General features: G+C 47.4%; 1 protein-coding gene across 2 annotated transcripts in view; it reads left to right on the top strand.

The window, feature by feature from the left end:
- Positions 1 to 16,105, top strand: part of arhgap15 (Rho GTPase activating protein 15) — a 43,198-nt gene that overhangs the window by 20,207 nt on the left and 6,886 nt on the right. For both annotated transcript variants that reach the window (XM_079732025.1, XM_079732024.1), the window contains exons 8-12: positions 138 to 272; positions 1,965 to 2,063; positions 4,231 to 4,308; positions 6,133 to 6,267; positions 14,221 to 14,326. In XM_079732025.1, coding sequence (XP_079588151.1) covers positions 138 to 272; positions 1,965 to 2,063; positions 4,231 to 4,308; positions 6,133 to 6,267; positions 14,221 to 14,326 — 553 coding nt within the window. The remainder of the gene's footprint in view (positions 1 to 137; positions 273 to 1,964; positions 2,064 to 4,230; positions 4,309 to 6,132; positions 6,268 to 14,220; positions 14,327 to 16,105) is intronic.

The following is a 16,105-nucleotide window of genomic DNA, read 5'->3' on the forward strand; positions in this document are numbered from 1 at the left end:
ATTAAGGTTGAACACAGTGTCACGTCCGTGTCCACTTGTCCGCATTGCAATATAAATAAACTAAGATAAGAGATCTTACCTTAATCGCGGATGGTCTAACATGTATTGGACATTGATGATTTATTATTTTCTTTCAGACATGTTCACAAACTCCAAGCTGAAGTACAGCACCTCGGACAGCGCGGACAAGAGTGGAGTGAAGAACCGGCTCAAGAAGTTCATCATCAGGCGACCTTCCATGAAGACGCTGCAGGAGAAAGGCATCATTAAAGGTAAACCAGAGGCGACCTGAAATCCCTCGGCTTGGCTGACTCACCTCAACTCACCTTTGAATATCCCACAGGGACTGTGATTAATAACGCGGGATGGGTTGTGAGTCAGCATGCATTTAAGGGATCATTGTTTTCCACTTAGACAAACCTGGGATGCACTTCTGTCTTACAACACTTAACACGTCCCGGTAATTTCCCAGAGTTTTAACGTTACAAAGACACATATCAACGTACCCTCTTTTCTCTCCTAATTGACCATTACCGGTGAATGACTTCAAATAGCTCTTGCCATGATTCCTAAATCGTCTCTCCTCCCCACGTATTCGAGTCAAAGAACAACGGGCGACAGATAGACGCACCGAATGCATTTCACTCCAGCAAACCTCGTCGATTGCAGGCGGCTACACACAGCCGCCGCTCCTCAAAGGGGGGAACTAATTTATTGAGCTCACGGTCGGAGGAAAATACACCATTAAAGGGCATATTTAAGCACATTTGCAATCCTTAGAAGAAGGTAACGGTATTTGGAATCTTTCCCCCTCAGCTTCAAGGAGACCCTTTAATGTTGTGTCCACGGGACAAACGGCAGATCAAAGAGGGAGGACGTTATTGACAGAATAAATGAAATACTTGTGGATTAAGGAGTGGGGCAGGTGGCCCCCAGACTGTCCTTTTTGGCAGAGCTGGTGGGCAAAAGCCACTTCAGAGAGTGTGTGTGCGCTTCCTCAAATCACGCACCCGCGCCATACCTTCCCCCCCCCCCCCCCCCTTCTCTCTCTCTTTCTCTCTCTCTCTCTCTCCACTCGGCTCTTTCCCCTCCCTATCGTTCTTCAGAATGCAAATTAAATCCATGCGACGGGAGGGTTATTTGAATTCCTTTAGGAGGGGTAATTTCACTCCATTTCTCCGCTCTGCACCCCACCTCCCCATCCGTACTCCCTCCTCCTCCTCCTCCTCCTCCTCCTCCTCCTCCCCTTCTCTTCCCTGCCTAGCTTATCTGGCAACCGTTGAGGGAAAGTGCATTTTGTATGCAAAGGTGCCTCGCTTGGAGTCATTTATGTATTTGGCTCACCCTCCCCACCCCTCTAGTGTATAAACAAGAGGGGGTGCGGGGAGCTGGGGCGACGCGGGGGCGATCTTTGATGTTTCCACGGGGCTGGAGGAGCTACGGCGTCGGCGTCGGCGGGAGAGGCGCCATGACGGAGCGTGGATGAGAGAATCTCATTGGCTGGCGTGTTAAAAAACACACGCCCGTGTTCCGCACACGGCGCTCTTCCGCGACGCCGGATCTGCTGGAAAGGCCGTGGCAGGCGGGCCTGCTGCGAATGGGCCGGGGAGGGCCCCGGTAGCGGCGGCTGGAGCCTCACGGAGCCACGCCGTGTCTGCAGGGAGACACGACTTCAAAACACGTTTAGTGTTTTGAAGTCGTGTCATTTGGACAAATTGCAAAGTCAATGAAGCAATGGAAATGTTTGCAGCATAATGTGAGGAGTTGCAAAACGAGACACCGCCTTGCCTTTCGACTGGGACTGGAGTTAATGGGGAGACTGGGGGTTCGCGTTCAAATAAAAGTAATACAAGTTCAAGATGGTGGAGCCAAAAACAGGTTTCAGGTCTGTGATGTATTGCGTACGAATGCAGTGTCGTCACAGTTCAACACGTTGCTCTTGTTTCAACCCTTTCCCCCTGCAGACCGTGTGTTTGGGTGCCACTTGTTGACACTTTGTGGACGCGAAGGGAGCACTGTGCCAAGTTTCGTTAAGCTCTGTTTGGAGACCGTGGATCGACGAGGTACGTTCTCATGTTCGGCGCCCGTTGACAGCTCGCAGTTTGCTATTCCTGCTTTGTGTATGGGAAGAGAGATTTGAAGCCATGATATCTGTGTGGGAAAAGGGGCTTTACAAGAATGCATTTCCCATTATTCAGGAGTCAGGCATCTTCTCTCTCAGCTCCAGATCCTTTACCGGGGAAAGACCCATGTTCACACACACACACACACACACACACACACACACACACACACACACACACACACACACACACAGACAAACAAACCTCATACACAAACACACCCTATACACCGTTTTACCTAATTTAGCCGTCTTAATGTTGTGTTTATACTTTATTTTCATACTGTTGACATTTTCAATGACTCAGTTGAAAAACCCATGGTCTGAAGCGCCGAGCTCCACCAGAACGGCGTCTGGGTCATCGCCGCTTAGCGCTCCGGAGCACAGTGTGTCGGATTTTCCAGTTTCCCAGGCTCTCTCGCATACTTGCTGAGGCAAAAGGGGGCTGAACCCTTGAAGGGAAAGCGCTCCCCAGCAACCCAAAATCGCTCCACTTTGGTTCCCATCCAAAATGAAGTCTACTTCACAGTGTTTACAACGCCCCGAAAATTTAGAGTGAATTATGTGTTTGTGTAATGGGTTCTGTTTGTGGTTTTGGCTAGAACATTGTTTCGGGACTATTAGTTATCTTGGGGTAAGATTGTGGTGGCCTGATAAACTTGCTGAGAAAATAATACTGATTATAAGTCTCTTTACACTAGGGCAATTATGATTTAAAGCTCAGTTATGTTTATTGATCCATGATGGACCTCATTCAGGAAGAAAATAAACTTTTCAAGGCAAGTAAAACTCAAGCGGAGGCAAGAGTGAGAGAGTGCTTTGAAAGAGAAGGCAACAAGACATAATTCACGCACGCACACACACACACACACACACACACACACACACACACACACGCAAACACACACTTAAAACACAAAACCCTCCTTTATCTACCCATGAGCACAATCAAAGCGGCGAGCTGAATCGTAGGCTCACCTCTTGCCGGGGCCCGTTTTGACATTTGGTCACATTGCACTAGTAGGACACAATGAGCGGGGCTCTTTGGAACAGGACTCCCACTGTCTCCTTGGGTTTTCCAGGCCAACAACATCCTCAAGTTAGCCCAACAGTGACAACATTTAGTGGCGCTGTCAAAATGCTCGGAATGTGGACCGTCATTAGTGCAATCAATATAAAGGGCAGAGGAAAATGTCACCCTGGCTACCTCTGCCCAGCGAGCTAGCTGTGACAACAGTGTCCCCAAAATGACGGTGGCCTGATTCCATGCCTCAGGCGGCAAGGCCGCTTGATAGGCCATCTCATGGAATGTACTCATGTTTTGTTTTCTCTGGTTTCCTCGCCTTCCCGCTGCATGCATTCATACCTGCAGGTTATGTCCCGTTATATACCCCTTCAGGCTGTGCTTGCTTGCGTGTGCTATTGGGCTCACAGCACCTCTCATCTACGCAACGTTGACTTAAACGTCCAAAGAATCACGTTGAACAAAATGCTTGTGATTTGAACATTGTTTTACTTAGATGGGCGCCGTAAAAAAAAAAAAGAAAAAACATTGTTCGTTTTTTAAAGTCGGAACAATGAAAGCAGGACAGGCTGTCAGTGCTGTGACTGCTGGTTTGGCAGACTACCGCCACGTCCTTGGATGCATCGCAGCATGGCAGGCATACTCTGTAATCAAAGTAGTCCTGAAAATCTCCCAGTGAAATGGAGCCATATGGCGCTAGCCAGGAGCCTGACGAGGCTCACTAACGCTTGATTCTGCCGCATTCCCAATCAACAATGGAAACTGGAGACCGAGAACGACGCCACCCAATCGACGCCTGCCCTTCTTTTTTTTTTGCTTTGTTTGTTCTTGAATTTTAATTCTTCCTGGCTTATCTGCGAGTGCTTTGCTATTGCTATTGATGTTCTTTATTCGAGGCAAATTGTAACTACTAGTATGCACTACTTTTTGAGGAGCCGGTACGGAGGAGTGCAACACCGCCGCCGCCGCCGCCGCCACCGATGATTTCGACTTCAATTTCCTCTAACATTTGAACTCATGGCATTACCCTCTCCCTCTTTGGCGCTGTAACTCTATCTATCGCTCTCTCTCTCTCTCTTTCCAGGACTCACAGTTGATGGCATTTACAGAGTGAGTGGTAATCTCTCTACCGTCCAGAAGCTGCGCTTCATGGTGGATCAAGGTTGGTCCACTATATTCATTCCCCCCCCCCTCTTTAACTTCATTAGCTCTATTTTATGGATTGCTTTGACTGTTTGAGGTTATTTCTGTCATAGTTCACTTACTTTAGTTTAATCCTGAGTGGTTTTCTGGTTGCTGTATTAATGTCATTAAATGATATAAACGTATTTCTTTGTATAATATGAAGTATTTGATATTCGTTATGTTATTATAAACGCAGACACATAGGTGGAAAGAGCTTGACGTTAACGGGTTCCCGCGCCAAAAAAGCGCAATTGATCCATCGCATCATCCCCAATTGCTTCACCGTTTCCATGTGAGATGGCATGTCCATGGGCACTTCTCTCCGGGAAACAAACGGGCATCTGTTCAGTGGGGTCCGGAGTGAAATATATAAATAAATACATACAGATACAAATTGAACATTGACCTCAGCAATGACGCCAAAGAAACGGCATGACCCCCCCCACCCACCCACCCACCCCTGAAGAAGCAGTCTTGGAAGAGAGAGTCACCCTCTACTGCTCCGAGATCAGCAGCTCTCGTGTCGGAGGGCTGCTCGCACCGCGCAAGGCGGCGGTGGAGAGAGTGACATCACTGACATTTCCAGCATTCCCTGCATTCTGTCATGGTCACACCATGTGCCTCCATTCTGTTCCCCCCATTTGTTCCTAACATCGTGTTGTTGTTGCTCCGACTCTGGCTATATTTCTGTTTCGCAAGAAAAAACACCTCAATATGGTCGCGGCAAACGGACAGCTTGAGACGGCTGTCGTCCGTTTTTTTTACCCCCTCCCCACCTCCGAATCCCGTAGACGCACGTGTCACAAGACGACAAGTCTTTTAATACGCGTTTGCTCAACCTATTCCACCTTTACACTCAACCCATTCTACTGTCAGCGGCAGTTTTGTAGTGACAGTAATTCCCCCCCCCCCCCCCCCCACCTTCTCCCCCCTACTCCGTGTTTAGCTCAAGTTGATACATACCGGGGTAGACATAATAATGCGGATCCTCAAAGTGAGAAGCTTAGAGGTGTCAAGTGGGTCAGCTGTCGAGGAGGCTGCCTCAAAGTTTGCACACACACAAAAAAAAGACCTCCCTGATTCCATTACACAAGCCTACCGTTTTATGTGGAGGTGCGTGCCATGAGCTCTAAACACAAACGTGGGCTTTGAGATTATCCCAGCGAGGGCACAGCAGTTTTATTCTAAAAACCCTGCCTGCCCGCAGAATGTCTTCCTTCCCGGTTTGAACTGTTCAGCGCATCCCCTGATGCCGTATGATTATCATCTCATAAAGGGTAATTGTCTCAGTAGGTGAAGGATGGCACATTTCCAGCACAGTGTACAACCCTAATGTGACTTTTATGCCATTCAGAAAAAAGCTGCATTCTCAGACCTTCAGGCCTGTCATCTTGGCTGTGGCTCACGCACAGCTAGCCGTCTCTCCCGTGGCAACGCGAAGCCGCTTTCCTCTGAATTGCTTGTCTACCTGATGGCCTGTGTCACTACCAAAGGGGTACTTTCTGGTCTCAGCCCTATTAAAAACTGAATGATTTCAGCAGAGGCTTATATTGCCTCAAACGCACAGAGAGAGAGAGAGAGAGTGCTAGAGAGAAAGAGAGCTAGAGAGAGAGAGAGAGAAAAAAAAACATGTGGCGCCAGACCTCTGGGTAGCCAGGGAGGGCCTGGCTGTTAGCGTGCACTGCTGTTAGCAGGTAAACATTAGCATAGTAATTAGCCCCGGCTAATTCTCCCAATTAAAGCGGTGTTGTTCCCTCTGTCTTCCCTCCTGTCCCCGGCCTGCCTGGTGTTCTCCTCCCAGAGGAGGAACTCGACTTGGACGCCAGCCAGTGGGAAGACATCCACGTCGTCACCGGCGCGCTCAAGATGTTTTTCCGCGAGCTGCCGGAGCCGCTGTTTCCCTTCCGATTCTTCGAGCTGTTCGTCGAGGCAATAAGTGAGTAGGGGCCAGATGCGTGTGGCTGTCAACACCACATGTGTCAGGCCAAACCCTGCCATCCTGGCCGGGGCCGGGTGCGCATACTTCACTTTTTATATTTGTTTGTCAAAGTCTCACCCCCTTAAATGTCATGTTCCTGCCGTCTACATCCGATCACCCGGGCTCAGCCCCGATCACAACCGTCGGGTTGTACTGTGTCAAGAGTAGCACTCGGTATTCGTAGAAGACTAGATTTTATGCATTTCGGAGGTTTTACATAGGAAAAAATTCATTTGGCCCAGCGGCATATTAGCCTTAATCCTGTTTACAGTATGTGCCGCTGTTTGCCTCTAGAATTCCTGTCCCTTAAGGCAGCTCAGTTATAGACTAAACTATTTCTCACTCTGCGAGCTGGAGAGGGAGACCACTGGGGATTGGGCTGATAAGCAAAGTGGATGTTTCCGCTACGTGCCCTAGCAACAGAGGCGCAATCAATAGCATGCCTGCCTTGACGCTGGTCAGTCCGGAGTTAGCCGTGATGTTTCACTTCAGATGAATTGGGATCGCAATTTCGATTCTAAGAGTGTGAAAATGAAACGCAATTATGCTCGTCACGGCGGATGAGATGAGGCAATCTATGAAGGTACAAAAGATTGGCAGCCTATTTTCAAGAGGAAAGTGTTTTTCTTTCCAAAAAGCCCCATAATAATACATAATAAACAAATAGAACCAGATATATAAACTCAACCAAACTGCCTAGATAACTCGATAATATATTGCTTATAGCTATCTTTACAAAAACTATTTTGAATGTTTCATGTTTTCCTCAAAATCCCCAATCATTCCACTTTCATTTCCATACATTCCTTTTGATACAACACTTCCAAAACATCAACAGGGAAACCGGAATGGGAATTCTGGTGCCTCAGCGCCCCACTACCAAGCCCCGCTCACTTCCATCCAGGGTTCAGACTTGAGCTGTCACCAGATCCTCCAGCCACTCATCTGTCAACCCCACCACAGTCTCACCTCTCAATTAGGCCCCGAGACGCCCGGCCTATCAGGCGGCAGGATGTCGCCGCCGTCGCGGTAACCTTGTATAAACAATGCCATTAAAGGTCTGTGTCTGGCGCTGAAACGCTACCTGAGCCATGTGGGGGGTTTAGTGTGTGACTCGAACACATGATACCTCCAAACCTGAGGCGTGTTTATTTAACGTATTCAGTTGCTCACATAGCCTTGAGATAAGGGCGCAGTGCTTGGCTCGGTATTATGTATGTCTAGCATGTATATATATCGTATATCATCTGCCCAATTGACGACAAAATTGTGGAGGCTACTGATTTCAGATAGTCCGTCCTATAAATAATTCATAATCGGTCTTGCTTTGATCGAATCTTTAGCCCATCTTTCATCTCTTTCGCTCTACCCCAAAGACAAGAAAAAAATATATAAACCCCCTGAAAGCAAGATTGCCAACAATCCCAAGGTGGGGGCATAATTTGGCAATAAATATTTACATGCCTTCAAAAAAATGTAGGCCAGAATACCCAGTGGCACTCAAGGTGGTTCCAGCAGTTTAATCAGATAAGCGTGTGCGTTGTTGATGAGTCACAGACAGCGTTTAGACAACTAATTAGCGGCGGAGCAAGCCCCTCATAGCAGGAGGTGAGTAATTATCCTAACCTGCTACACGTTTCCCTGCATCCCCCCTCCCCCGCCAGATCAAACGGCCATGGGAGGAGACTCGCACACCGCGATTCAGGAGACTAAACGTGATGTGGGTAGTACGAGGGACCGGTAAAAAGGGAGAGAGAGAGAGAGCGAGCGAGCGAGAGAGATGTTAGCAGATGTTTTGCCCGAGCACCTTCGTTTACATTTCAAACGAACGCTTTGTACTTTTTTTTTTTTCTAAAGAGTGTGACAGCCTCGACGGCGTCTCTCCGCTCGCTCGCAGATTAAACAGTCCTGCCGGTGATTTGAGCTGCTCACTTCTGAGGGGATCGTTCGCTTGCCATCCACTTAACCCTTTATACGTCTTCTAAGGAAATTATGAAAAAACTGAATAACCTAGATCTACGTGATATTAGCCCACTGGGGAATGACTTGATTTGCATCTTTCAGTCCGATAAGCATCTGTGTTTCCTCCAAACACACAGAAATCGGTACTTGCCGCAGCTAAGCCGCGGCCGTGTCACAAGACATATATTGATATGCGTGCCACTCTCTGCCCTGTGGCCATCCATCAGCCTCTATTTAAGGGCGCGGGGAAGCAGTCTCCTGGTGCTGATTTAGGAGACGGGTCGACATCATTAGCACCTCGGCAGCCATTTTGGCTCAACCCTTAATGGGGTTGCCTTGCTAAGGGGGAGATCCTCTGAGGTTCTGGATGGGCCGTGTTGAAAAGAGAGGTGGGATCATTACAGTGGGCTCACATCACCAGCCCTCCTAATTGATATCCCCCAGCTGCCAGATTAGTGGGCGAGAGGTTTCAACCGAGCGGGACTCTGAAGCCCGAGCGTATCTGTGTACTTAGACTCACGTTGGAATCCGCCGCTCAAATCCTAACATGCGTGTGCGCCCCCCGCGGAGCCCGTCTGACACTGCAGTCGTCTGCGGATGTTCCTATAACTTTGAGTTTCTTACAGATTACAAAACGGATGACGCAATTTTGTTTGTTTTTCATCTGCATTTTAAACTAATTGTAGTCATGGTTTGCATACGTTTTGGGTCGACGCAACGTTTGTTGTTGCTTTAATGTATTCGCTACCTTTCTTTCTCCCATCTTCATCTCATTCTCTCCTGTTTCTCTCCCTCTTTAGCAGAAGTGGTTATTCACAAGTCATTATCTATTATTTCTCTCACCTCCCCCCCCCCACTCCCCAAACCCCAAACCCCCCTCACCAACAGACACACGGGCACACACACACACACACACACACCCCTGAGCCGGGGTGCTCAGGTGGGCCCACCCCCCCCCCCCCCCCATCCATGCACCCCCACCCCTCCTCTCCCCTCCCCCACCCTGTGAGCTGTTCATTCTTGGATGGTGGAGAGGAGCAGCTGTGTTTGCAGGCCACGATCCTGGCACCGACGTAGCCAGATCTATTATTCATGTGGCCCCAGTATCAGAGCGGGGGATCTGGAATCTCCAGCCACCTGTCCCACAGACAAGCGTGCCTTTTTGTTCTCCGGCAAAATCAATGCAGCCCCGCTGAATTGAGTTTTATCTTCGTCGAGCGGTGACATACATGTCGTTTTGAGGAGTAAAGCTGTTGGGGATGGGGCTGTTTTTGTTTTGCTTGTTTCAGTTTTTTTTATGGTTGGAGGTGGGAGGTAAAGGCGGGGGGGGGGATATGTAAATGTGTTTTTTAAGTATTACTATTAATGAATGTGTAAACGGGTAGAGAAGTGAGGCTTTGTGCAAGGCTGTGGGTTATTCAGTATTGTCAGTGGCACTGATATCGATGCGTTAGTCTGAATGCACGGCTGCCTTGTTTGTGTGTGTGTACATGTGCGCATATCTATGCATACGTGGTTGTTCGCTTTTACCGTTTTGAGTTGACCTCTATTAAAAAAATGTTTCCCCTTTAAGTCGCACGGAAATAAAAAAATTGGCGAGAAGTCGAGAAAAAAAAATGTTATTCCGTTTTGAAAATGCTAATTAGGTAAAGGCATATTTTCCCTAGTTGTTTGGTCCTTGTCTGTGCCCTGAGTAACCATGGAAATGGAGTCATGTGAGTTTGTAACTGGGCCACCCAGGCGAGAACAGATAGTATGAATACCGCTTCACAATCTCAGCTATGCCAGGGACTACACCCCCTCACCCCTCCCCTCACACACACACACACACACACACAAACACACTCATCAAACTAACTGAATTTACTTCCTTCAAATGTATTCACACTACTAACACAGAAGGGTAAAAAAATGAAAAAAAGCTCAGAATATGGTCGTGTTTGAAGAGAGCCAATGACATCTGTTGGGTTTTGCAAAGCGCAAGTGTTGGTATACCTGTAGGTGTGAGTTACTCACTACCGGCGCAATCCGCTTTTGAACACAGGACTCACATGTTCACAAACTGACAGATGGATATCCTAACTTTGGATATCCATATTCATATTCATAATCACAACTCTAATGCCCGCCAAGGATCTGTATAACAGCATCACACAGCTATATTCTATATAACGCAAGGTTGGCCACAATTGGGTCAGCCCATGAGATGCATATTTAATATGGATCTGTCTTGGAAAAAGGGTAAAGTCCACTTCTAGTTCCAGGTCATCCGCAGTAACACACCGCTTCAAAGAAACTCCATTTACATAGGAATTATTGTACATTTTTATGGTGCGGCTTTGTTTAAATTAATCATCAAGATTACAGAAAGAAAATCATATGAAAGTCGCAGATGTAACCCAGCCTTTGTTACCTCTGCTGCACAATACACACATAAGCCCACAAAGGCTGTGTTCTGCTCCTCAGAAATGTATTTTTCGTTGATGCCGACAGACTTATTGAGCGCAGCAGAGCCATTATCAGTCAGATTGATTATTCACTTATTCTTAATGAGTATTAATTATGTTTGTGTGTTTCTCTGTTGTGGGGTTCGGAGCGAAAACCCTTGCATAAATATGCAACGATGGAATAAATAAATTCCAGGCTGCACAATTGTGCTTGTGTGCATGTCGTGCCGCCCTTCAATTATTTACCTCTGATCGAGATGACACCTATTGCGGTGAAACAGAGAAATTCAATCTTACTTATTAGCGCAATTCTTTTCACAACTCTTTGAAACTCCACCTCATTTGCATGCAAGTAAGCTGGCCACGCAAATCGTTTGAAATGCAAAAATATATCTAGTTTCTATATTTCATCAAGGAGCTTTTCATGTTTAATAAATTACAAGCGCCATCCTCTAAGACTTTGTTATTCATTAACCAAAAGCACACAATTGGGATCCATTTAAAATCTTAATCACAACCTGCAGGATTATTTGCTTTCTGCTAATATTTGCCTTGACGGGGCCGGGGTAAGCCAGTACAGCGAGCCTGGAGACAGCCTTGTGCAGCAGGCAGTCTTGAAACAAACTAGGTCCCTCTATTTGTAATGGGATTAGATACACAGCAGTTTTAGGAACCGAATGTGTATCCAGTCACTGTGTCACCGATTGAAACACTTATCTAGGGGATGAACAAAAATAATAATTAAATACATTGAAAAACTTGAGGCTATTGTCTGGTTAAATCATATATTTTACTGAGGGAATTCATTAACGTAATATATATATACATACAGGGTATATATAGTCAATTATTTTTTCAGGAAAATTCAGATGGAATTGTCCTTTAAACAAATACAAAATAGGAATGATCCTTGACGCTTGCTGATTATTTGAAATCAATACAAGCAGGACAAACAAATTGTACCTTGTTCATTTCCAGGTCAGTTGAGCTGTTGAACAAGGGCCTGTTGCAGCTCGTTACATCCTCCCCACCCCTCTTGTCACTATATTGAATTTCATTTCCACTGTGTCATATTTGTTTGTGTTGTTGTAAGCAGAGCTCATCTGGGAGTTTTAATGGTCTCCTGTCATAACAGGCCATAAATCACTTTAGTCCCTCAAGGTGCCCGAAAAGCAGCCTGATGCCGAGGCCGGGGGCCTTTCTGAGGGACCTGACATGACTAATGACCACTAAGACTTCTGCCACTTAAAAAGTCACTCGCCCACAATATTTCCCCCAATCATGTTCCCAAACCCTCGTTACCTTTAGTGTTTGTTGATGGTGATCGTGAGTGATCTACGATAATATTATTTCACCACAAAGAGATCGAGGAGCCGGTTGAGGCTGTAACTGGACTCTGTTGCGTGTTGGCTAGGTTTGCATGGCGGGGCGTCTCCCCTCGCTCCTGTTCACTCCCGATGCGCGTCGTTAGCCCGGGTGATTCAGCACATTTAGATGGCTCAATCTTAGCATTTCTGCCTGCTTTAAATTAATGACGTCGTCCGCACCATCTGTCCACAATGGTAGGCTGAGGGGCATCTCCAATATGTCTGCCACCAACGGCAAAGTAATTAATGAATCATGTCCATTGTGCCAGCAATAGAGACTAGATTAAATATTTCAAAGCCTACTAGGGAAAATGCTGATAGTTTGCGCACAACAACAGATGCCGGGAAAAAAAATCGGTTTTTCGTCGGAATCGGAAAAGCAGTGGCGCTCCGTCCCTTTCGTACTTAAAGAATCCGTATTTGAATTGTGTCCGTTCTCAACGACGACAGCGACGATCCGGGGGAGGGACGATCCTTAAACACTCTATTTTTTCCCATCCCTCAAGGGGACGGGGACGGGGGGGGTATAAAAAAATAAAAATGTGCTGCTGCGCATTCCACCGAGGAGCTCACCTACAGTACGGCAGAAGGTCAGGGCCCCTACTCCCTCTCCCTGAACGTGCTTGTCCATCTGTGCCCGACTGGCGGGGGTTGGCACCCGACGAGGGCATCTGCCACCTGTGCCTGTGCCAGCTCGGTGTACACGCCGACATCTGCTGTCGCCGTGCTCAAGGGGCGCCTCAGCGTCGCAACAGACAGCGGGGCCAAACATTGTCCTGAATGCGTCTGCTAACAACCTGGCCCTAATGAGAACACACAGGGGCAGACGCCATTACGGCTCTCCAGGTTACCCGCTTAACCTAAATAGGGCTCTCTCCGGGCACGGCGGGGACGGGGGACTAACAAGCGCTCTCGTGGGTGGGTTATCCGGGGTTTGTTGTTTTCGGACCGCTTGGAGACGTCCTAGAGTGAGAGCAGTTTGCCGCGTACGACAGATGTACGGTGGGAATGTGTTCCACTTTGAAAAACAGTCGAAGCGTGAAAATATGTAATGAAATAAACAGGTTGCTTATTCAACAGATGAACTGCGGCAAAGCTGTAGCGGTAGCTTGGATACGGCGACATGTGGAGCTTAGTAACAGCGGCTCACGTGTTGACTTTGTTTCTGCTTTTAAGCGGAGGGATCCGGTTTTCACTTAAAAGGATGCCTTCCTCGTTTTTCTAACTTTTCCTGATTTGGGGCAAGTTGACGAATGATACAGTAAAGACACATGCACATGTGGGCCCAACTGTTCCTAAATTGAATAGATTTACACAAGGGCAAACATCTGTTTGGATTAGCGAGCAAAGCTGTTCCGAAATTTGGGGAGAAAAGGAGCTTGAATCGTTGGTGCCATTGATGTCCCTGGGTCTTTGAGGACTTAATTGAGGATTTTCTCCACTCAGATAATCTAACTTATCTGACCCATGTGCTCAAGGTTTATTTTTTTCTTCTCCTCTTGATTGCTGGCAAGAGTCGTCTCAGGAGACTCGTCAGGGCCGCCTGGGGTCCGGGCGGTTCACTGGCATTTCGTGGCTCTTTACCTGATTGTTGTCTCGATGCTTCCTGTGTCCCTTTGGGTCAAAGATCAAGATTCCAAAAGCTGGAGCAAAAGGGAGGATGTGGGTCATTTCCTTTACACTCCCAACATCTGCATTAGTGCCAATATCCACAGTCCCGCGAGGAAGAGTGTGATAGTGTTCATCCCCACATGGTCTCTAATTGGTCAGTAATCAAGGCTCTTGTTACACTGTGAAAGAATATGCAACTAATGGCTTCCTGTAATCAACAACTTCTACAGAAAGTCACTATGGTTGCGGCTTTCATGCAAGTGCACAAGTTGCGTGTCTCTCATATTGATCCGTCTACACATGGCAAAGACTGCTTTTCCTGGTAATATGCTGGGTGTGAATCTTTTTCCTATTTGATTTGATTGATTACTTGTGATAACTATGTCATGCCGTACTTTTGGAGTGACTTTTAATTACCAAAGCAATTAGAGTACTCAAAGTATGTCAATGAATCACTTTACAACACACACAGTTGATGAACTTATATGTAATGTCATGCGTGCACCTGCTCCTCGTCTGTACAGAAACCAAGGATCGGAGGCAGAAGGTGCAGGCTGTGAAGAAGTTGATCCAGCAGCTTCCCAGACCCAACCTGGACACCATGAAGCTCCTGTTTGGTCACCTCCAGAGGTAATGTTCATCACATCCGAAAATGTCCACATTAACATCAGTAAGTTTTGAAAAAATACTTCTTGAATGCTGTATGTACGTACTGGGGGACAGGATAATGTCGTGGATAGGATGCTTGATGACTCCTTGCAGAAAGGTTCTGGGTTTGATCCCCCAATTCAGCCTCTGTAGGCATCCATGAGCAAGTTGCCCAAATGATTAATGACATGTATTTGGAGTCACTGTAAATTGCTTTGAATATTAGTGTCAAAAAATTTCTGAAAAAGTTGTCATTTGCCAAACAGTAAATAATACTGCACATTTATTTAGAATTAACACAGTTGCTTGACAGACATACACACACACACACACACACACACACACCAACTGTCACAGTATAATCCCTGAGTCAGGGCTGTCGTGCATCATGTTATCCCCTTTACCAGAGAAGAGCAGATTGACAGGAGGGTCAAACTAGCAGTTTTGAGGGGACACGGGAGGTCACACATTCTCCTGGCCTTCCTCAGCACTCTCCAGGTCCCACATGAGATGTTGGGGGGGGCGGGAGGCATGAGGAGATTGTGTGTGTGTGTGTAGGGGCTGGGGGGTGGGGGGGTGACCTCGGTGCTGTGTGAGCAAGAAGACTGGCCCCTGTCCACTCTGCCTGTCCTGGCCCAACCGAGGGGCCATATGGCCGCAGCCCCGCGTCCCCTGAGAGGTGTTCTATCCCCATCTCCTCTCCATATTTACCAGCCTCGCACAGACAGACAGACAGACCGAGAGCGAGAGAGGGGCCAAGCGGCTCATCTCAGATTTATGAGCCCCTCCCTAACTGGAACATACCCCTTGGCTGCGGTGGGAAAATGTGTTTGTCTGTTTGGTTTTGCATGCCAGGTTCCTCAATTAGTCCAAAGGCTCCCTATTCATATTCCTGCACAATCGCCCTTGGAGGATGGCTGCCGGCGCACTCCTTCCCTCCTTTCTCCCTCCCGCATTCTGGAAATGATTATCTTCCCTCTGTCTCTCTTTATTCTCTTGCTACCTTTTACTCTGTGTCACTTTGTGCCAAAGAAACAAATGGCTCGGCATAACCCTAACGAAATCAGGAACAAAGCGATGAGCGCTTATTCGTACCTCCGATTTTTCACATTCTCTTTTGTGTCTGTTAAGCTCAGCCTACCTGTAGCTCGAATGAGCTCACAAACTAAACAGAGACTCTCTCAAAGAAACACACAACACACACACACACACACACATGCAAGCCTCGCTGCTACGTCGCCTGGCTCACACTATTTAAGTGTGACCAGGAGATGTGGGAAAAGGAGTTGAATCCCGACCAATGCCTCCGTGTCTGTTCCCGGGCCACAGAAATCCCCCCCAGCCCTCTAGCCATGCAAATAATCAACCCAAGATCGTCTCATGTGACAGAATGGCAGGAGAACAGGGCCCAAGGGAGTCGCGCCAGAACTTAGGCTGCCACACCCACACCTAGTGATGTGGGATAGTCTATATCCCCCCCTCCCTCCCTCTTCCTCTCTCTCTCTCTTTTTCTCTCATTTTGTTCTAGTGATGTGTCTCGCACTCTCTCTCTCAGCCCATCCTTGGTTCGCTCTCTTTCTTCTTCTTTGTCTCGTCTCTTTCTTTGCATGTTAAGCCTAATTGCACGGCACACCACACTAAATGCGGATCATGTGTGATTTATTTATTTGAGTCCTTATTGAGACACACGAGAGATAGAGTAAAGGGCACCCTGTGTACCGAGGGCACCGCCTCTCCGTTTCCTAAAGGGTAGGAAAAAAG

Source organism: Pollachius pollachius, assembly GCF_949987615.1.
Source record: "Pollachius pollachius genome assembly, chromosome: 3".
Taxonomy (NCBI): domain Eukaryota; kingdom Metazoa; phylum Chordata; class Actinopteri; order Gadiformes; family Gadidae; genus Pollachius; species Pollachius pollachius.